The 22,959-nt window shown below is 42.7% G+C and overlaps 1 protein-coding gene across 7 annotated transcripts in view; it reads left to right on the top strand.

Moving 5' to 3' along the window:
- Positions 1–22,959, top strand: part of ptpn13 (protein tyrosine phosphatase non-receptor type 13) — a 151,613-nt gene that overhangs the window by 86,218 nt on the left and 42,436 nt on the right. Inside the window, exons 14-29 of one of the 7 annotated variants that reach the window (XM_034296911.1) lie at positions 37–175; positions 2,095–2,247; positions 2,467–2,649; positions 2,894–3,056; positions 3,550–3,704; positions 3,951–4,091; positions 4,379–4,518; positions 5,399–5,514; positions 5,623–5,682; positions 6,677–6,766; positions 7,158–7,265; positions 7,669–7,800; positions 10,072–10,568; positions 11,203–11,268; positions 12,252–12,345; positions 12,461–12,573. In XM_034296911.1, the coding sequence (XP_034152802.1) occupies positions 37–175; positions 2,095–2,247; positions 2,467–2,649; positions 2,894–3,056; positions 3,550–3,704; positions 3,951–4,091; positions 4,379–4,518; positions 5,399–5,514; positions 5,623–5,682; positions 6,677–6,766; positions 7,158–7,265; positions 7,669–7,800; positions 10,072–10,568; positions 11,203–11,268; positions 12,252–12,345; positions 12,461–12,573 (2,350 nt within the window). Of the gene's footprint in view, positions 1–36; positions 176–2,094; positions 2,248–2,466; positions 2,650–2,893; positions 3,057–3,549; positions 3,705–3,950; positions 4,092–4,378; positions 4,519–5,398; positions 5,515–5,622; positions 5,683–6,676; positions 6,767–7,157; positions 7,266–7,668; positions 7,801–10,071; positions 10,569–11,202; positions 11,362–12,251; positions 12,346–12,460; positions 12,574–22,959 lie in introns of all 7 variants that reach the window. The other 6 variants (XM_034296908.1, XM_034296907.1, XM_034296910.1 and 3 more) reach the window with 6 other exon arrangements.

Raw genomic sequence — 22,959 nt, 5'->3', positions numbered from 1 at the left:
ATATAGAATAGTGTCATTACTCTTGTTCCACACCAGGCACTCCATGACGAAGCACCAGTACTACTTGCAGCTGAGGAAGGATATCTTGGAGGAGAGGATGCGCTGCGACATGGAGAATGCCATGATCCTGGCATCCCTTGCGCTGCAGACAGAGTTTGGGGACTATCAACCAGAGGCAAGCCTTCTCATAAAGGACTAGTTCCTGATTTTATAACTTGATTTTTGATAACTATGAAAATGAATGAGAAAAAGCTAATCCACAGTTAATTTTCTTTTTGCCGGACTAAGAAGAGCGAATGTCTCTTACTGAGTGACTGACTGACTATACTTTGTTAAATTGCGTAGTGGTTAGAGAAGCGGACCTGCGAAGTGTAGGTCCCGAGTTCGTATCTCCTCGCATCCGAAGCCAAGTATGCATTATGATTTGTTCCGTATAGACAAACTTCGCTGGCTAAAACCTCCAGTAACTAGATTATCGTAAGCCTGAAATAAAACAGTTTACAGTTAAAATGGCTAACGTTTCTAACTAAGTTTACCTCCCCCACAAATAGCGGCTATGTATTGCATTTGCCACTGGCCATTTTAATAGCGTATTAGCCAGTAATAAGTTTTACCGGTATCTACTAACTTACTGGGATAGTCATAAGAATTGAGCAATTGCTAATCTGACAAAGCTATTTCATGGCATAAGAACATCTTTTTTTTCTTTCATAGAAAAACAACATACTTTTTTCTTTAATTCGTGAATGAGATTTATACAATAACTATCAATAAAGGCAATGATAACTTTTTCATCAAGTGAAAAGACTAGAGAATTGTGGAATCTACCAGAAATAATTAATAAATGTCGTTGCTCTCAATAGATTGGAACTTAGGTCTTCCACATGAGAGGCACTGTCTTTAACCGCCACGGCATTACACATTTTAGCAGTCGCTAGACTCCATTAAGGATTGTGTTAAACTGACTAACGTTTCTTAATGTAAAGTTTACCTCCACCACAAATAGCGGCTATGAACTGTGTTGCTTTTGCCACCGGCTGTTTTAACAGCTTATTAGCCAGTCATAGGCTTACTAGTATCTACTAACTTCCTAGGAATAATCATAAGAATTGAGCAATTGCTAGCGAGACTGAAGATTAACTCTTCCGTGCCAGAAACAGTCACAATATAACCGTATACAGTTTCAGGTTTCGGTTTTAGCCAGCAAAGTTTTCGTCAATACGTAATAATTCACAATGCATACTTTGCTTCACTTGTGAGAAGATACTAACTCGGGACCTATAGTTCACAAGTCCGCTTCGCTAACCACTACGCTATTTAATAAGGGGTAGTCAGTCAATCAGTAAGAGACATTTACTCTTCTAAGCCGGCTCCGCTTATGGAGTCTGGAAAAAATTATGGGGTGTTACCTTAAAGTAACAACAAACCGGATACTGAGCTGATTTCAGTAGAATTGAAGAGAAGAATGCACACATGCCCAATTACTTTCACTGACTGTAGCTAGATATACACTGTGTAATTGCTGTTGAAGAAAACTCATCCATGGATTCATTTCTAGTGGTCCTTCTTTCAGGTTGATGATACGTCTACCATAACATCAAGTTGTAAAACACTATACTTTAACTACTGTATTAATAGTTGTATGTAACCATATCAAACAGGGTATTTCCTAGCTGAAAGTTAGCCAAAGGTGGTACCCCAAAACCCGCTACCCCACGCTCTAACGGACACCCTCTGTGATACACTTTATACCAGTCATTTTAGTCTATCGCTGGTAGGCTATTTAGTGTATGAGCGCAAAATTATGCTATGGGAAGGCAGCCGCCTTTGAGTTTTATATCTAGGAAAATCCCTGTCCACATTACCTGGTGGTGTCTCTGGCCAATGTTAAGCTTATTTCTAGACTAAAAGATCCTTACAATTGCCACTTCATTGAAACATGCTTTTTAGTCCAGTAGTAGACTACAGCTCCGGGAACAATTAAGGGACCACTGCACCTTTTTGTTCACCTTTTTTTCACCTTTTTGTTCACCTTTTTTTCACCTTTTTCACAGTCTATGTATTAGCTGTATGTAATCTCCTTGTCTGTTTTAGCTCCATGGAAAGACATACTTCAGGCTTGAACATTACTTGTCTGCCTCTGTCCTGGATAAACTCGACCAGAGCTCCATCAAGGAAGAACTGCCCAAACTCCACAGTACTTACTACGGCGCAACAGAGGCCGAAACCGAGTTTGAGTTCCTTAAGGTAATGGCCTAGATAGGATGCGTTAACCTGATCCTGGATCTGCTTTGTGTTGTTTTGCCAATTTCATTAAAAAAATAGTTAATCTGCCTATTATCTGTCTGTGTGGGGAACAAGGCTTAGTTTGTGAAGTAAGACTGTCAGCTTGCATTTTGTGTGCCTTTTCGAGTGTAGTCCCTGGCTGAAGTAAAGTTTTTGTTCTCATGTGTTTTTTTTCTGAAGGCGAGCCAGAGGCTGACTGAGTATGGGGTTCACTTCCATCGTGTCCTGCCTGAGAAAAGGTCTCAGACAGGCATCATGCTAGGGGTCTACTCCAAGGGTGTGCACATCTTTGAGGTCCTGAATGGAAACAGAACTCCTGTACTAAGGTTTCCCTGGAGAGAAACCAAGAAGATCTCGTTTACAGTAAGTACTCTGTCTCTTTTGAAGATCTTCGGCTTACATTTGTAATCCAAGTACCTTAGTAGTACTTGAGTTAAAAGAGGGTTAGGGTGTCCCTAATCCTAACATGATATTCGTCTTAATAAATGTATTTAATGCTTTGAACTACAGGAAAATATCGATATAAATAGATATGAGCATCTACTAACTGACTTAGATATTAACATACAAAAAGTAAATGGAACTATCTTCCCATTTTTCTTTGCAGAAGAAGAAGATCTGCCTTCAGAACACATCGGATGGGATAAAACACCTGTTCCAGACAGACAGCAACAAGACCTGTCAGTACCTGTTAAACCTCTGTTCTGCTCAGCACAAATTCCACCTCCAGATGAAAGCTAGACAGAACAACCAGGAGCTGTGGGACTTGGGTAAGACAGAGAGATGAGGAACAAACTACAGAATGTCTACCTAATAGTTTGTCCTGTTTTCTCAGCATAAACAGAATTATCTTTTGTACTTTAAACCCCTTTTCGTGGCGTCTTTTTCGTAAAGAGGAAGTTTTACACTAGTGATTACCTCTAACCAGTTAACTATTGAATCTCTTTATCATTGCAGTTATTTTTTTAGAGGCTCCCTTCCAGAGCCACTATGGTTCCTTGCTCAAGTGCAAAACAGCATTATTATTTGTTATCTTGTTGACAGCAACCTTTCTTGTTGACAGGGACCTTCGTTTACCGGCTAAATATTATGGCCACTAGGTTATCTGCCACACATTTTAGAGTTAGACCTACAGTATGTACTGAACATGTCGAGAGACATTGGTATCTTCTGCAAACCAAAGATACCAATGATTTTAAATAGAGATTTCATTATTGATATAACAAAGTTTGATATAACATTGTTACTTTCCTTGTTCCACAGAGAACTCTCCACTGAGCATGCTACAATACTCTATGGGTACTGGTGGGATGGAGGGGATGGGGAGGGCAGTAAGTTCTGCTAGCCTGGCCCCCAGTTTCTCAGCCCGTTCCGCGCCCTCAGACCCAGACCTCCTAAAGAGGATCTCTTACTCTGAGGTAAATGTTTAAAATCCATTGTGTAGTTCTCTTTGTCTGATTTCTTAACATGTATATCATTTTATGCTTTGTTGGACAGTAACGTGGTGAAAGATGGAGGAGAGTTTATTGCTGAAATAGCAGAATGTCGGATTCCATACGTGTCTGGATTTGGTCCATGTGTTGACTGATGGACTGCTTTCGGTCACTCATATTTTGTATCTTGTCAAGTATCTAGTTTAAAAAAATTATAAATGTCTACCATAGGTTGCTCTCTACAAGGCCCCGGGGGGGCGGCTCAACACCCAAGACGAGGTGCCCTTTCCTGGGCTTAATTCGGGCCTCGGACCCCATCACCTGTCCAATACCCGGCTGATGACTAGCCGCTCACACCACAACCTGGGCCAGGTACTGGACTGTTTTTCAACATAGTTGAATGTTCTATTGGTTGTTTGTAAATTCCAGGCATGTTTGTGGCTCGTAACTGTACCAAACAACAACTCATTTGGTGTCCAGTATTTGTCTAGTACATTTTGTGCTTTCATGTACATTGTGTGCTTTTGTAGTAGCTTAAAACGTAATTTTTAAAAACAGCTTATTTATGTAATTAAGGTATTGTATTTGCATATTTAGTAACTAAAATAAATCATGTTAAATTATGTTGACGTTAAGTGTCCCTTCTTCTGTCCATTTAGGTTCCTGAGTCTCCAGAGCACAGGCCAGTCCCCTTCAGCAGCCAGTCTTCTCTGAACCACGGCCACGGACAGCTTCTATCATCGCACGACCACGCCAGCTCGGACACTGACTCCATTTCCGTCGCACACCAGCAGGACCCGTAAGCCTGTCCGTTTTTGATTTTTGCATGGGTTGCTGCCTTCCCAGCCTGTACTTCATTCAGAGCAGCATCTTTGGCTCATATTACGGTACTCTGTAGGACCTTTTGAATAGAGATGGTTATTACTGCAGAAGGTAGCCGCTCTGGAGTTCTGACCAAATTCCCCTTGGAGACAAGCAAAGGGTACCTTAGTTATTAATGCTTAATATACCTAAGCCTGTAGATCAGTTTGTCAGCCAGAAAGAGAGATTTTTCACTCCCTCCATACTTGTAATTAGCCCTCTAGGGGTGGAGGATAGGAGTAGGAGAGGAGATGCACGGCTCATTGCTGACACTACACTCTGTTTTCGTGTTCTTCCCTGTCATCTCTTCCGCCTAACAGATTTTGGGTGGGGCTTTCTGGAAAGGGAAGATATCCTGCATACCTCAGAAAAAAGCTTTACTCATGAGCTAGTTGGAACAGAACAGACATGTTTCTATTGCATGTTATTAATTTGTGGTGGATTTTGACATATTTAGGAGTCTGTCTGTTCATTTATTTGCTTTGCTTGCCTGATTTCAAGAGTTTTTTCCCTAAGACTCTTAACACCAGTGTATTTTGGGCTGTTCCACACAGCTACACACAAACATCAGAAGACATAATTTGGGCTGCGCCAGTTTACCCCTACATGGAAAATTCTGCTGTATCCACCCAGATTGAAGGATAAAAAAATAACATACTTTGCTTTGGTTATGCTCTGTAAGAGTTGTTAATTGGGCCAGTTTTTACTTCCTCTCTCTTTCTCTTTTTGTGTGTTTCTCTCTGTCCTTTTATGTCTGTCTTTCTCCGACTATCTCTTTCTCTCTGTGTGTTCATCTATTCACTCTTCTTCCTCTTTAGGGCGCTGGGCTCCTCAGTGTCCCAAGGTAGCCACAGCCCCATTTGGAGTCTGAAGAGGTTCCAGAAAGAGTCAGATTCTTCCTCCATTGAGGAGACGGGACATGCCTACATCGTAGGTCAGGTTCTTTAAGTTTTCCCTTGGCTGCTTACTTTGACACAAAACGTTGTTCTGCCCATGTGTAAGCTAGTAGACATCTAATGGTGTCTTTTTTTCCTCTCTCCAGGCGTGAGCATGCACAGCTCTGGGGTGTCCTCAACACCTGCCTCCTTAAATAGTGTTAATGGTAGGTTTCACTGGTCTCTCATCTGGTTTCACTATGAGAACAAGTGTGCCATTTTGAATGCACCACGGGTTTAATAGCTGCATGCTTGGCACCAAAATGTGCTATTGCCCTTCCCATTTATCCTAGCTGGTTCCCTGACACACACACTGCTTATTTTGGGACTGTGTGGGGTGACCGTGATATATGGATATGCCAAAGCCTGTTTAACCACTGCAAAATGGATTTGCCTAGCTTTACTATTTCATATATAAAGCCTGCCATGTTTTGTATCTACCAGTTGGCAGAGGGGAAGTATAATCTGCATTTTAAGTGACCGCCCAGAGATACTGCTCATGTTTTTAGTTAGTGATTTTTTTTGAGAAGCAGGTTGGGCCACCATGGCCCTGTAGTGCAGTAGATACTGCCAAACTATGCACCCAACCAACTGAGCTCATTGATCAGTTCCGCGATGGACCAAATTCAATACACCTGGTCTTCTGGAATAGTAAATCAAATATGTAGCGCCAGTTAAAATATGTCACTGTCTGAAAGTTTGCTGCATCACAACCCAGAGATGGCAAAATTGAAGAATTTGGGGCAAAAGTGTTAACCCGCATTTCTCATTAAATAAGAAAAATTACTAAAGGTGAGTGCCTGAGGCATTCCTTGTGGCCGGATGACTACTCCTGGTGCAGTGTTGTGTGCAGGCTTCTGGGTTTCCTACACAAACCTTTTTATTTCTTACGCAATATTATCTGTAAATGTACAACCTTCAGTTTGATTTGATAGAATTACACAAATGCACTCTTAAATATGAAATACATTTGCTTGCCAAAAATGTATGACATACAGTGGATATAAAAAGTCTACACACCCCTGTTAAAATGCCAGGTTCTTGTGATGTAAAAGAATGAGACAAAGATAAAATAGGTATAGGTCACATTAAAGATGGAAAAAGTTCGGACATGAGAAGATTCCCAGTTTAGCTCTAAACACCTCTTGGTGTTTTACCCAGACTCCTTGAAAAAGAAGCTGAATGCCTTGCCATCCCCAGAGAGGGAGATTACTACGGTGAATCTAAAGAAGGATGTGAAGTACGGTCTGGGTAAGTTCCTGTTTTATTCTGTTGCAGCTCCAATCATCAGGATCGGTTTCACAGATTCAAAGACTGTTAATTTTGCTGAAGCAGGACTATAGCCTGTCAAGTTGTTACAGATGCACTGAGACACCAATAAATGTTTATGGTCTGTCCCAGGACTTTCAGAAGAGTCATCAGACCTAGAGCAGATGTCCTATACTCTATGAAAATGTCATAAGCTAGTGCTGCTAACTTTCTTTATGGTATAGGTATAATGGACTGCTATATGAGTTAGTGCTTATGATGACAACAATTTTATGTTTTTTTTAGGTCTTTCGATCTGGCATATTATTAGAGAGCTTTCCAGAGCAATGGTATACATACATGTCAGTAACATTGTCTCTCTTTCTCTCTTCAGGGTTTCAGATAGTTGGAGGGGAGAACTCCGGTCGTGTGGATCTAGGGACTTTCATCAGCTCCATCACTCCTGGGGGTCCTGCTGACGTCAATGGCATCCTCAAGCCGGGTCAGTGAGATATGTTACGGTGACAATGCTGGTTGGCTGGTAGCCTAGTGGTTAGACCGTTGACCAGTAGCAGCAAGGTTGCCGGATTAAAATCCCAGAGACGGTAAAGTGAAAAATGAGAATGTGAATCTTAGTCACACTTAAAAAATAAATCTAAACATAACAATGCGTACCACTCAAAATCTGAATTGATTCTGCTGATCCCTATAACATTCTTATAGAGAGTGATGTCCGACGTAAATTTCTGCATATTATAGAACATACATTTATGGTAATGACATTGTTAGAATAATATGATTAATTATATGGCCCTTATAACATCCCTGAAAAAAAAATGTAGGAGTGAATTCCTAGATGACCCCGTGTTTGCATTGTGTCTGATGGTATGCACTGTGATCCATAGGAGATCGTCTCATCTCTGTGAATGAGGTGAACCTAGAAGGCCTTTCCCATCAGGCTGCTATCGAGGTCTTGCTGAGCACCCCTGATGACATCACACTAGTTGTGTCTCAGCCCAGAGAGAGATTATATGAAGGTAGCCATAGAGTTATGAATATTCTGAGCAGTAATATTAGATTGCATTATGTGTGAAATGTTAAGTAATTATAATGCCTTTACAGAGAAGGGTTACCACTCTTCGTTAGCTTATTTTTCAGAAATATGGTTTAATTCATTTAAATAGAAAGTAGGTTTATAAATGTTTACTAGCGGCTGTATGCATCTCTGACATGTTTTAAAATTAGTTTTACCCTATTTCTTATTCCCCATGTAGTCTTTTATTTTGAAATCACTCCAGGTCTAAGAAATTCCTGTCTGTTTAGTTAAAGATAAAAAAAATGTGGTCTTTATTTTCTTTATCCTCCTTTGTCTCTTGAAATGCTCAGACTTATTGTGTGGATGTTTAGAATTTTTTTGAAGATCTTATATACACGGCCCTGATTGTCTGATAGGATGGACAAGATCCCACTTTACCTATTAAAATTTTTTTTTGTTGTTGATGTAACCAGGAATAAAAGCCTATATAGGCATAGTATCTCGTTTCCAAGGGAGACCTGGCTAAGAAGGCAGTAACCGGTGCATCATTACACACGCAAACATGCAATACTATCAACACAACAACAACTTTAAGGGGAATAAAGACAAATGTCTAAGTTCATAAATACCATAGAGCAATTGTTGAGAGTTTCTCTATGCACGTGACTGTCTCACTCAGCGAGAGCAGGGTCAGGTTTTTACATGGACCTTTTCTAACAGCTCCAAAGACTGCTCGTTAGCTTGTGCATTCATCCCAGGAGCCAGCTATGGAGGATATGTAAAAAGAAATCTACTTTAAAACCTGCGAAAGTCATTTGTCACATAAAATGTATAAGGTATGTACTACAATCGATTTGGAGTTCCCCAATTGTGTGTTATCGCTTTGACAGAACATGATTTTTTCATGTAGAACTATGTGAAATAATCATCTATCAAATTGCTTTTATGATGGGAGAAGAATACAACTAGATGACGCTGCACTTGGGGGTAGCTCACTCCTTCTGAGGTAGTTACATGCATAGAGAGACAGTCCAACATTAACTTTCAGCGATTTATTAACTGTGACACATTTTTTATATTCGTAATCATTCCCCTTCAATGATGCCCTACTGAAAACATTTATGCTCCTGCTGTATAGAGTAATTCGACAGAGTTTTAAAGTCATTGAAGGGCACTAAAGAATCTGTAGGTGAAGCATATTGTTGGCTATTCCAACAACAAGCTGACAACCATTACAGTGCAGTGCAGCCCATAAGTATTTGGACTAGGGCTGTCAAAATTGCTCAAAAATGACATTCGAATATTCCCTCTAAAAAAGCACATAATATTCGAACTATTCGAACATCTGGTTGCACATGCACATTTTGTCAATGACGCGCATTACGTCAATAACAGGAAAAATGTATACAAAGAGACATAACTACTTGTATAGGTAATCTATTTAAGTTTAAACATATTTGACAACGTACACTCACCTAAAGGATTATTAGGAACACCATACTAATACTATGTTTGACCCCCTTTCGCCTTCAGAACTGCCTTAATTCTACGTGGCATTGATTTAACAAGGTGCTGAAAGCATTCTTTAGAAATGTTGGCCCATATTGATAGGATAGCATCTTGCAGTTGATGGAGATTTGTGGGAAGCACATTGGATTTACACTGCAACAATGACTAAGTGCAGGCTCTCCGCTTTAATTGAATGGTATTTACATCCATGAAACGGGACCTGTATAGGAATTAGTCCTTTTTATACAAGTTAACATCATCTTAAAGTTGACATACTACTTGGTTGCAAATATTCGCATTAGATGACTGCCAGGGACTGCCTGACCATCGACATGACCAGACAGTGGGCATCTTCCCTGATGATGCTCTGCCAGGCCTGTGCTACAGCCAGGGCATTTTTGCCTTCAGTCTTGGCTTCAGCAAGTGAAACACATGCTTGGATTCAGGCTGGGTGATTGCCAGTCAAGAGCATTCCGCCATTTGGGCCTGAAAAACTCCTTAATTGTTTTATCATTAGGTTTGGGGTCATTGTTTGTGATAAGATATTTGTAAACAAGATGGATGCCAATCCCCTCAAATTAAAGCTGCAAGTCTTGGCTATGGTTTTAATTTGAATCCAGTGTGCTGGAGTACAGAGCCAAAACAAAACTTGTGGAACTGTCCAAAAATAAATATGGAATGCAATTTCATTGATGCTCTTACAGTTTATATTGCATTTAGTACCTATTATATTTTTTTCTTTAATAATAATATTCTCCTGTAGATTCTCCATCAAGGTTTGCTCCATGTACACCTCAAGCTCCCTTGAAGGTCATCAGCCAGAAAGCACCAGACCTGGACATCGAGTCTTCATCTGAGGAACAGGAGGCGGAAACAGTTTCCCACAGTCCTCCTCTCCCTGCAACCACCACATCCACTACCCTCTCGTCCGTCTCCCCTGTTCAAAGCCATGGCAGCCTGAGCTCTCAGGACTCCAGGATGGAGAACGTCAAGGCTCCCCTTCAGGTCCCAGTCAATGGCACTCACCCCCAACGCACCCAGCCCACGAAAGCTGCCGCAGTACCCCTGTCCATACTCCATCACCAGGATCGCACCATTAACATCACCCCTGTTGAAGCAGTTCCACCTGCATTACCACCCAAAACCAGGAAAGCTAAGATTCCAGGGTTCCCTAAAGATCCAGATTACTCGGATAGAGGAGACTCTGATATGGACGAAGAGACATACTCTAGTAGCCAAGAGAAACAAAGGCTTAAAAAGGTAGGTGCCGGCGTCTTTACTGACAAATGTTTAACAGGAGGTCCGCAGTTGCCTCCAATTTATTCTGTGCCATTGCTTTGTCCTGCTAATTTGTTGAACTTTCAATTCCTGAAAAGTTGTTTCTATACTTTAAAAGCAAAACATATATTTTGCTGCTATTTTCACGGCTGGAAGTCCTTAGGCTACACACATTCAAGATGAATGTTTACAGCAGAAAATGTGAAGAACATCTTGTGTGCTATTGGAAAACGACCCAAGAAGCAGTCCCTAATAGTGTCTCATATTTTTGTAGGTGTCCTCCAGGTAAACTATGCAGTTCTGTAGTCACCACCAAACCACTGCAAAGAGGCACAGTTAACAACCTCTCAAATGCCTGCTGTTCTTTACCAACTAATTGCCTGTCTGTTTAATCATTGTCCGGCTACATATCATTGCATTTAGAATGTCAGTGAATGCAATGCAGTGTTTTATTGTGGCTGCATGTCATCCTCTGATCGCTTTTTGTATTTTACGCTTCTCGTTCACTTCCACCATATCTATAATGACTTCCTGTTGTCCTCTTTCCCCATAGTCTCCCTGCATGTCTGTTGCCTGGTAACCACAGTCCATTCACTGCCATGTTCTCTGTTTGCAGGAGCTAACTCCTCCTCCTCCTCTCCCCAACGGCATCATGGGAGGGTTAAGTGGTAATATCCCAGGGGTCAGTAGTCTCTCTCCAGGAGATCTATTTGACGTTGAGCTGTCTAAAAAGGACAGCAGCCTGGGCATAAGTGTCACGGTACTGTTCGGAAAGGTTTTCACTCGTTCTTGTTTCTTTTTAATTTATTAATTTCAGTTTTTTTTCTTATCTCATGACTCTTGTGTATGTGTGTATTGTTGTTGCATTAGTCCTTTTCACTTCTTTAACTGCTGCACGACTTTTCAAAGCTCTGCCGCACTCTGTCAAAGCTCTGCTCTGCTGCTTGGCTTCTTTGTGGGATTTTTAGTTTGCGCTCCTTGTCTTTGCATACTGGTGTTCTCAAACATATATTTTGAACTGCTGAGAATTCTAGAATTTTTAGGTTACAGAAAGCTAATTTGATCCTACAATGACCCACCCATACAAAGGAACAAGAGAAACACAGTTCAGTTTGATTGCGGCATGGTACTAATGCCTTCTTTGTTGTGGTTGCTTGACCACTTTGATTTGCTGAAATGACCAGCAGTGTGTTGCTGTTTTTTCCTCTGAATGATTCCTTGCATCTTAAACATGATGATTATAAGCATGCTTTCCGGATTAAGGCAAGCACTGACAGCTCTTCGTTTAAGAAAGCATTGTAGCGACTTTTAGAATCTACATATCTCAGAAAAAGGAGAACACAAGCACCGATGATTACACATTATTATTATTATTATTATTATTATTAATATTATTTAATCGTCACTCATGAGCACTTTCATGTTGATTTATGTCAACAACAATCCTTCTAATCTGGAAAGGTTAGTACAGCTGGCTAAAGCTGACAGAACCTCAAAATGTAAGAACAACTAGCCTAAACAAAATTGGATCAAGTATTTAATAATAATAACAACAAACCCACAGACAAGAGTCAGTGAGTCCATGGTAGACATGACCATTACAGCCTTATGCTCCCTGGCCACATCTGTCTGGTTGACTAGAATAACGAGACCTCTCCTCCTCAGGGTGGTGTTAATACCAGTGTGAGGCACGGAGGGGTTTATGTGAAGGCCATCATCCCCAAAGGAGCCGCAGAACTGGACGGAAGGATCCAGAAGGGTAAGACTAGGTCACTGTGGACCCATTCAGTCAAGCAAACCATGAAAAAAAGAAAGTAAAATGCGGCAGTATCTCGTTGTCAGCGTGTTGATGCTTGCTGACTGTGTGTATGTAGCTTTCACCCGCCTGGCTTTACCCCTAGGGGACAGGGTGGTGGCAGTCAATGGGAAGAGCCTGGAAGGAGCTACTCACAAACAGGCTGTAGAGACCCTGAGAGACACAGGACAGGTGAGTCCTCACACAGTTTATGTTAAAAACATTACATCATGTGATACCAACTCAGACGTTTCAGAAAGTTGCCTTAAAGATGTGGATCTAATGAATATTAAGTAATTAAATCCATTAAAATTACAGTAACACTTTACTTGAAATGTATTGTCATAACTAGGGGTGAGAACAAATAGTAATTGATGGCATTTGTCGACAAGTTAATCTAATATTCGAAAGTTACAGAAAATCTTTACTACCGATTGACTCACTTGGTAGCAGTAATGTTGGATTGTTTCTTATAGACTAAACAAATCTGGCCAAAGGCCAAGTACAGGAAATGATCACGGCTAGCGAAAGCATACCTGTGCCTCCTGGCAACATCTGTGCCGGCTGAAAGGGTTTTCTCGGCTACGGGCCTGATAGTCAACCGGCTATGTAAGCCTACTCATCTCCCGTAGCATGTGGATATGCAAATTTTTCTAAACAAGAATAAATTATCATAATAATATGGACATTGCCTAATGATTCTTTACATTTTTATGATCTTACATCTATGAATACGCTAGCCAGATTTCCTAAAATTCGACCTTCTTAGGGAGTTTTTCCTAGCCACTGAAATCCAACACTACTGTTGTTTGCTCCTTGGGGTTTAAGGCTGGGTGTCTCTGTAAAGCACTTTGTGACAACTGCTGTTGAAAAAAGGGCTTTATAAATAAATTTGATTGATTGATATAATTTATTCCTATTTAGCTTCCTTCCAAGGATATTTTTGCCAGACTGAGTAAGGGGAGCCGGCCTAGAAGAGCGAATGTCTCTTACTGCCTTACCCCTTGTTAAATAGCGTAGCTACCGGACTACCAATCAACAGGTCCCGCGTTCGACTCTGTTCACAGTCAAAACGAATTATGCATTAGGATTTGTTCAGGATAGACAAAAACTTTGCTGGCTACATGATTCTTGTTCAGGATAGACAAAAACTTTGCTGGCTACAACCTTCAGTAGCTACGTTATAGGAAGCCTAAAACTATTTACTGTTATATTGCAACTATTTCTGGAGGATTTTCGAATAATGCATTAGGATTTGTTAAGGATAGACATAAACTTTGCTGGCTACACTCGTCTTTTCACTTGACGAAAAAGTCAGTTATCGTCACCTATATTGATAGTTCATGAATGGCTAATAAGCTGCTAAAACGTTAGTTACCGGGATTTTAACTCCAGTTATATGAGTGGAGCGGACCCCCCCTAGAGGGCTTAGCTCCTAGTGGTTTACCCAGCCCCATCAGCGGCCGTGACTGAAAAATAAATTATGCACATTGCTCAGCCAATCGGTGCACGCCTGCCCTTATAAAGGACCCCCAGCCCATAGCCCATCCCGACAAGGATTATTAGGAACACCATACTAATACTGTGTTTGACCCCCTTTCGCCTTCAGAACTGCCTTAATTCTACATGGCATTGATTCAACAAGGTGCTGAAAGCATTCTTTAGAAATGTTGGCCCATATTGATAGGATAGCATCTTGCAGTTGATGGAGATTTGTGGGATGCACATCCAGGGTACGAAGCTCCCGTTCCACCACATCCCAAAGATGCTCTATTGGTTTGAGATCTGGTGACTGTGGGGGCCATTTCAGTACAGTGAACTCATTGTCATGTTCAAGAAACCAATTTGAAATGATTTGAGCTTTGTGACATGGTGCATTATCCTGCTGGAAGTAGCCATCAGAGGATGGGTACATGGTGTTCATAAAGGGATGGACATGGTCAGAAACAATGCTCAGGTAGGCCGTGGCATTTAAACAATGCCCAATTGGCACTAAGGGGCCTAAAGTGTGCCAAGAAAATATCCCCCACACCATTACACCACCACCACCAGCCTGCACAGTGGTAAGAAGGCATGATGGATCCATGTTCTCATTGTGTTTACGCCAAATTCTGACTCTACCATCTAAATGTCTCAACAGAAATCGAGACTCATCAGACCAGGCAACATTCTTCCAGTCTTCAACTGTCCAATTTTGGTGAGCTCGTGCAAATTGTAGCCTCTTTTTCCTATTTGTAGTGGAGATGAGTGGTACCCGGTGGGGTCTTCTGCTGTTGCAACCCATCCGCCTCAAGGTTGTGCGTGTTGTGGCTTCACAAATGCTTTGCTGCATACCTCGGTTGTAACGAGTGGTTATTTCAGTCAAAGTTGCTCTTCTATCAGCTTGAATCAGTCGGCCCATTCTCCTCTGACCTCTAGCATCAACAAGGCATTTTCGCCCACAGGACTGCCGCATACTGGATGTTTTTCCCTTTTCACACCATTCTTTGTAAACCCTAGAAATGGTTGTGCATGAAAATCCCAGTAACTGAGCAGATTGTGAAATACTCAGACCGGCCCATCTGGCACCAACAAACATGCCACGCTCAAAATTGCTTAAATCACCTTTCTTTCCCATTCTGACATTCAGTTTGGAGTTCAGGAGATTGTCTTGACCAGGACCACACCCCTAAATGCATTGAAGCAACTGCCATGTAATTGGTTGATTAGATAATTGCATTCATGAGAAATTTAACAGGTGTTCCTAATAATCCTTTAGGTGAGTGTATGTATGTGTGTGTGTGTGTGTGTGTGTATGTATGTGTGTGTGTGTGTGTGTGTGTGTGTGTGTGTGTGTGTGTGTGTGTGTGTGTGTGTGTGTGTGTGTGTGTGTGTGTGTGTGTGTGTGTGTGTGTGTGTGTGTGTGTGTGTGTGTGTGTGTGTGTGTGTGTGTGTGTGTGTGTGTGTGTGTGTGTGTGTGTGTGTGTGTGTGTATACACACAAGGCTATTCCATGCGGGAAATTGTCAAGAATTGGAAGATCTCGTACAACGCTGTGTACTACTTCCTTCACAGAACATGGCAAACTGTCTCAAACCAGAATAGAAAGAGTGGGAGGCCCAAGTGCACAACTGAGCAAGAGGACAAATACATTATTGTCAAGTTTGAGAAACAGACGCCTCACAGTCCTCAACTGACAGCTTCAATGAATGGCGTAGTACCCGCAAAACAGCAGTCTCAACATTAACAGTGAAGAAGTGACTCCAGGATGCTGGCCTACTAGGCAGAGTTGCAAAGAAAAAGCCATATCTCAGCAGGGGCCAATAAAAAGAAACAATTAAGAAGGGCAAAGGAACCCAGACACGAGACAGAGTAAGATTTGAAAAAAGTGTTATGGACAGAAAATCTAATATTGAGGTGTTGGGATCACAAAGAACATTCATGAGATGCAAACCAAATGAAAAGATGCTGGAGGTGTGCAATGTGGGGGTATTGTGATGGTCTGGGGGTGCTTTGGTGGTGTTAAAGTGGGAGATTTGTACTGGGTAAAAGTGATCTTGAAGGAAGAATATCACGCCATTTTGAAATGCCATGCTGTACCATGTGGACTTGATTGGAAACAATTTCCTCCTACAACAGGACAATGACCAAAACTATGCAAGAACTATTTAGGGAAGAAGCAGTCAGTTGGTTTTGTGTCTATAATGGACTGACCAGCACTGTCAGCAGATCTCAACCCTATTGCACTATTGTGGGAGCAAAAGGATCTGACGATGCATAAGAAGTGCCCACCAAGCCTATCCAACCTGTAGGAGGTGCTGCAGGAGGCATGGGGTGAAATGTCTTTACCTCAACAATTGATAACTTGATTGCCAAAGACAAGCAAGGCTGAAATTGCTGCGAATGGGGGATTCTTTGATGAAAGCACAGTTTAAAGGACAATTATTATTTCAATTAAAATTCCAACTTTGTCTATGACTATTTCCAAATAATTTTGCTATATTTCCTGTTCAAATTTCCTGTTTCATGGAAAACAAGGACATTTATAAGTGACTCCAAACTTAAGTTTACAGTTGTGTATATACACACACAAGTTTGTATGGCTATCCTCAGGGAGGCCAGAAAATAGAAATTCCATGCTCCTTTACCCTAATCTTAACCCTAATCTAACCCTAACCCACACCTAACCTTAACCTCAATAAAGTAACATTTATGACTAAACTTCACCTAGATGTAATGCCTAACTTTAACCATAAACTTAACCAACAAGGCCTGGACCTTGAAAAAAACCCAATTCTAACTAAAATGAATTGTTAACTTGACCCTTAACCTAAACCCTGAGCTGGAAATTGACTTTTGCCTCATAGGGACCAGCAAAAGGTCCCCATGAATCACGTTTTTTCTGGTTTTACTATACTCACTGGAGATGCTATAGAGAGGCTGGAGTGTTAAACATTTCAATATTATTTATAATATCATGTACAGTACAGGCCAAAAGTTTGGGAACACCTTCTCATTCAATGCGTTTTCTGTATTTTCATGACTATTTACATTGTAGATTCTACCTGAAGGCATCAAAACTATGAATGAACACATTATTTACTTAACAAAATTATGTACTTAACAAAAAAGTGTGAAATAACTGAAAACGTCTTATATTTTAGATTCCTCAAAGTAGCCACCCTTTGCTTTTTTGATAGCGCTTCAAACCCTTGGTGTTCTCTCAATGAGCTTCATGAGGTAGTCACCTGAAATAGTTTTCACTTCACAGGTGTGCCTTGTCAGGGTTAATTAGTGGAATTTTTACCCTTATTAATGGGGTTGGGACCATCAGTTGTGTTGTGTAGAAGTCAGGTTGATACACAGACGACAGCCCTATTGGACAACTGTTAGAATTCATATTATGGCAAGAACCAATCGGCTAAGTAAAGAGAAATGAGTGGCCATCATTACTTTAACAAATTAAGGTCAGTCATTCCAGAGATTTGTTTGGGCCAAGAAACACAAGGAATGAACATTAGACCATTGGAAATCTGTGCTTTGGTCTGATGTGTCCAAATTTGAGATCTTTGGTTCCAACCGCCATGTCTTTGTGCGACGCAGAAAAGGTGAACGGATGGATTCTACATGCCTGGTTCCCACCGTGCCGCATGGAGGAGGAGGTGTGATGGTGTGGGGGTGCTTTGCTGTTGACACTGTTGGCGATTTATTCAAAATTGAAGGCATACTGAACCAGCATGGCTACCACAGCATCCTGCAGCGACATGCCATCCCATCCGGTTTGCGTTTAGTTGGACCATAATTTATTTTTCAACAGGTCAATGACCCCAAACACACCTCCAGGCTGTGTTATGGCTAGCAATTCAATACTTCTACAGCCTCTGGTCCAGGGATTTCCACATGCTGTTCTTTCTTCTTAGATCCAATTCTGAAAATGTCAAAGAATTTTAGCCATGTAATCTTTTAATGTGCCTATAAAGTTATTAGTTGAAATTAAAATTGTATTGCAGCCTTCCTTACATTTACATGGGCTATGTATTAACTCCATTCAATTTCTTAGCATGAGCTAAAAAAATAATCAAATGTTAGCTGCAATGCACACATCCTAGTTAACAATCTGCTAAACATGGTAATAAACAGGCCAAATAACATTAACAACATCGAATAAGTTGGTTATTTCCAATCAATTAAATTTTTTGGGGTTTATTGGAAACCAAAGTCAGCTACCTGTATCCGTAGCCCACCTAAGAAAACAAACGAACACATCCCTCGAAGGCGCGCTACTTTCTTTGTGCACAGACTTTGCGCCAGTCATCATTAAAACTTAATCGATACGATTACATGTGGACATCAAACTGACAAACTAAGCCAACTTTTGTTGCTCGGCCCGGATAGCTAGCTAACAAGAATGTAAACTGTTCAACAACTCATTTTTCGAATCTGCTAGCTGGCTTACTATCTACAGTAGTAATGTTGGCTTGCAAACAGCCAAGTTAGCCAGCACTGTATATTCGTTACGTTATTTTTTTAGCTGGCTATGTTACCGTGTATGAATGTCTAGACTACCCTAAAAGGGCAAAACCTCTAGCTACAGGTGAGCCAGATAATCATGTTGGGGGAAAATACCACAAGCTTAATTGCTTATCTTCAATTACTAATTGCCAGCCAGGAGCAAAACAGGCGAACTGAAAAAAAATGTTGACAGGACGGGCCATTTATCGTCAATACAATAGACAGTATGGCGTCACATCAGTCTCAAAACTCACGTGCATATGGCAAGCCGTTTAAACATTTAGACTGGATATTATTTACAGACATCTGCAACATAAATTCGCCTACTCAAACGGCAGTTGGAGATTGTAATTCAGTTTTGACTAGTCAGTTTTAAACGATTATTGCCATTCATGTCTATGAGGTTACTCATTACAGATAACTTTAAATCAGTTGGAGATATCTACAGTGTCTATTGTTGATATCTTCATCTGAATTATGACTAGTTGTAATTACACTTCCGGATATCTATAATTTAATTCTGATATCTATAATTTAATTCTGACTAGTCATAATTCCAGTTCAAGATATCTTAAAACCCCCTTAATTTAAGGTATCTCGATCGTTCTTGGTTCCGACTAGAGATAGTTGGGATCACCTCTACGCACGGCTTGGGCTCTGGAACCACACTCCTTGAGAGAGGATGGACTCTTCACCACTCTGGAGTGGTGAGAGGCGCCGGGCTGGTGTGGGTTTGCTTATAGCCCCCCAGCTCTGCCGCCATGTGTTGGAGTTTACCCCGGTGAACGAGAGGGTCGTTTCCCTGCGCCTACGGGTCGGGGATAGGTCTCTCACTGCTGTTTGTGCCTACGGGCCGAACGGCAGTGCAGAGTACCCAACCTTCTTGGAGTCTCTGGGAGGGGTGCTGGAAAGTGCTCCGACTGGGGACTATCGTTCTGCTGGGGGACTTCAAAGCCCACGTGGGCAACGACAGTGACACCTGGAGGGCCGTGATTGGGAGGAACAGCCCCCCTGATCTGAACCCGAGCAGTGTTCAATTATTGGACTTCTGTGCTAGTCACAGTTTGTCCATAACAAGCACCATGTTCAAGCATAAGGGTGTCCATCAGTGCACGTGGCACCAGGACACCTTAGGCCATAGGTCGATGATCGACTTTGTTGTCGTTTCATCTGACCTGCGGCCATATGTCTTGGACACTCGGGTGAAGAGAGGGGCGGAGCTGTCAACTGATCACCACCTGGTGGTGAGTTGGATCCGATGGCGGGGGAGGAAGCTGGACAGACTCGGCAGACCCAAGCGTACTGTAAGGGTCTGCTGGGAACGTCTGGCCGAGTCTCCTGTCAGAGAGATCTTTAACTCCCACCTCCGGCAGAGCTTCGACTGGATCCCGAGGGAGGCTGGAGATATTGAGTCCGAGTGGACCATGTTCTCCACCTCCATTATCGAAGCGGCCGCTAGGACCTGTGGCCGTAAGGTCTCCGGTGCCTGTCGAGGCAGCAACCCCTGAACCCGGTGGTGGACACCGGAAGTAAGGGATGCCCTCAAGCTGAAGGAGTCCTATCAGGCCTGGTTGGCTTGTGGGACTCCTGAGGCAGCTGACTGGTACCGGCAGGCCAAATGACTGCAGCCCGGGTGGTTGTGGAGGCAAAAACTCGGGCCTGGGAGGAGTTTGGTGAGGCCATGGAGAAGGACTGGCCTTGAAGAGATTGTGGCAAACCGTCCGGCGCCTCAGGAGAGGGAAAGAGTGCCCTACCAACGCTGTTTACAGTGGAGGTGGGCAGCTGTTGACCTCAACTGGGGATGTCGTCGGGCGGTGGAAGGAGTACTTCAAGGATCTCCTCAATCCCGCTGTCACGTCTTCCATTGAGGAAGCAGAGGCTGAGGGCTCAGAGGTGGACTCGTCCATCACCCAGGATGAAGTCACTGAGGTAGTCAAGAAACTCCTCAGTGGCAAGGCACCGGGGGTGGATGAGATCCGCCCTGAGTACCTCAAGTCTCTGGATGTTGTGGGACTGTCTTGGTTGACACGCCTCTGCAGCATCGCGTGGCGGTTGGGGACAGTGCCTCTGGGATGGCAGACCGGGGTGGTGGTCCCTCTTTTTAAGAAGGGGGACCGGAGGGTGTGTTCCAACTACAGGAGGATCACACTTCTCAGCCTCCCCGGGAAAGTCTATGCCAGGGTACTATGCCAGGGTACGGCCGATAGTAGAACCTCAGATTCAGGAGGAACAGTGTGGTTTTCGTCCGGGCTGGACGAAACACTGGACCAGCTCTATACCCTCTACAGGGTGATGGAGGGTTCATGGGAGTTTGCCCAACCAATCCACATGTGTTTTGTGGATTTGGAGAAGGCATTCGATTGTGTCCCTCGCGGCATCCTGTGGAGGGTGCTTCGGGAGTATGGGGTCCTGGGTCCTTTGGCTGTCAGGTCCCTGTACGACCGAAGCAGGAGCTTGGTTCGCATTGCCGGCAGTAAGTCAGACGTTCCCAGTGCATGTTGGACTCCGGCAGGGCTGCCCTTTGTCGCCGGTTCTGTTCGTAATTTTTATGGACAGAATTTCTAGGCGCAGCCAGGGGCCGGAGGGTGTCAGGTTTCGTTTTCGACGATTTCGTCTTTGCTTTTTTGCGGATGATGTTGTCATGTTGGCCCCTTCAAACCAGGACCTTCAGCATGCACTGGGACGGTTTGCAGCCGAGTGTGAAGCGGATCAGATGAAAATCAGTACCTCCAAATCCAAGGCCATGGTCCTCAGTCGGAAAAGGGTGGCTTGCCCTCTTCAGGTTGGTGGAGAGTCCTTGCCTCAAGTGGAGGTGTTTAAGTATCTAGGGGTCTTGTTCACGAGTGAGGGAAGGATGGAACGGGAGATTGACACACGGATCGATGTATTGGTCTGTCATGGTGAAGAAAGTGCTGAGCCGCAAGGCGAAGCTCTCGATTTACCGGTCAATCTACGTTCCTACTCTCACCTATGGTCATGAGCTTTGGGTCATGACCGAAAGGACAAGATCCCGGATACAGGCGGCTGAAATGAGCTTTCTCCGCAGGGTGGCTGGGCGATCCCTTAGGGTGAGAAGCTCGGTCACCCGGGAGGAGCTCAAAGTAGAGCCGCTGCTCCACCACATCGAGAGGGGTCAGCTGAGGTGGCATGGGCATTTGTTCCGGATGCCTCCTGGACGCCTTCCCGGGAAGGTGTTCCGGGCCCGTTCCACAGGGAGCAGACTCCGGGGAAGACCTAGGACACACTGGAGGGACTATGTCTCCCGGCTGGCCTGGGAACGCCTCGGTGTCCCCCCGGAAGAGCTAGAGGAAGTGTCTAGGGAGAGGGAAGTCTGGGCATCTCTGCTTAGACTGCTGCCGAAGTTCTAGTTTTTGACAGAGTTTTTAATGCTGCAGGGAGTGCACGAGAGGTTGATTTTATCAAGAAATACAGTTTCACTTTCTTTAAAAAAAAACTCTTGTTCGCCACAAAATCCCAGATGATAAGCTTGTTCCATTTCATGAAATTTTTTTACTATTCTATCCACAACTGAAACCGCCATTCCTGCTAACACCGAAATGCGTTGCTGGGCCAATATGATCTGATGCCTCGCATGAAGAATGTCATTCAAAACAATTCGAAATAGTTATAATGACGTTTGAGATATCTGCAACAATTCTTTTGACTAGTCAAAACTATATTACAGATATCTTGAATTTCCATTTGGGATGTGGAACGAGTCGTGTCTTTTTCAGCGAGGTCATTGCTGATATCTGGTATTACAGATATCTTTAACTGTAGTTTTGACTAGTCAAAATGACGTTTCAGATATCTTGAATCAAAATTCTGACTCACAATGTAATTACGACTAGTCAAAATTATGGTGTTTATCTGTCATGTTAATTCCGGATAGTCAAGTATAGCGAATAACTGTTAAAACGCCATACACGCATGCAACTGCCACTTTGAGGAGAAAACATTTTGTCGAGATAGCAGAAAAACAAACTGCTCGTGCAGAGGACCAAACTCGCACATACACCGGTGCCACTTCTAGAGGAAAAAATTCAGTCGAGAGAGCCGAGAGCCAAGAGTGCCGTTGAGAGAGCAGAAATAAGCTGTGTGATCGAGAGTATAAAGATTGTGAGAGCACAGATTTCCTGCGTGGAATGTCTCCCCGACTCCTCAAAATTCACTTGCGCCTTCTCGAACCCCCCCTGCTCTCACTTGACACGTGTTTGCACTCACGAAACAGTTCATGGTACCTCAAATATGATTGGTAGACACGTCTTCTTTTTGTTACAGTGCAGTTGATTGGCTAATTTAACCGTTTGACGCGTATGATCACACCAGTGTAATCAAGCTAGAATGGTCCCTGAAGCGTACGATCACACCGGTGTGATTAGAACATCTTGTTTAGAAGGCACCATTAGCATGCCTAGCTACAAGTAACGTAACAATGGCTGGTCAGACCGCGCTGTTATTTACTCACATTTAGCTCAAACAGTGTTTATAACTTTATTTCCTGATTGTAATTGTTTCAAGACCACACTATGATATTAACCAGGTAGAAAGCATTCAAATTGGGACAAGAAGTGTTACTTACGTACCA

This window comes from Esox lucius, chromosome 14 (genome assembly GCF_011004845.1).
Source record: "Esox lucius isolate fEsoLuc1 chromosome 14, fEsoLuc1.pri, whole genome shotgun sequence".
Lineage (NCBI taxonomy): Eukaryota > Metazoa > Chordata > Actinopteri > Esociformes > Esocidae > Esox > Esox lucius.
The sequence above is the reverse complement of the archived record's forward strand: the minus strand, read 5'-3'. Positions and strand labels throughout refer to the sequence as shown.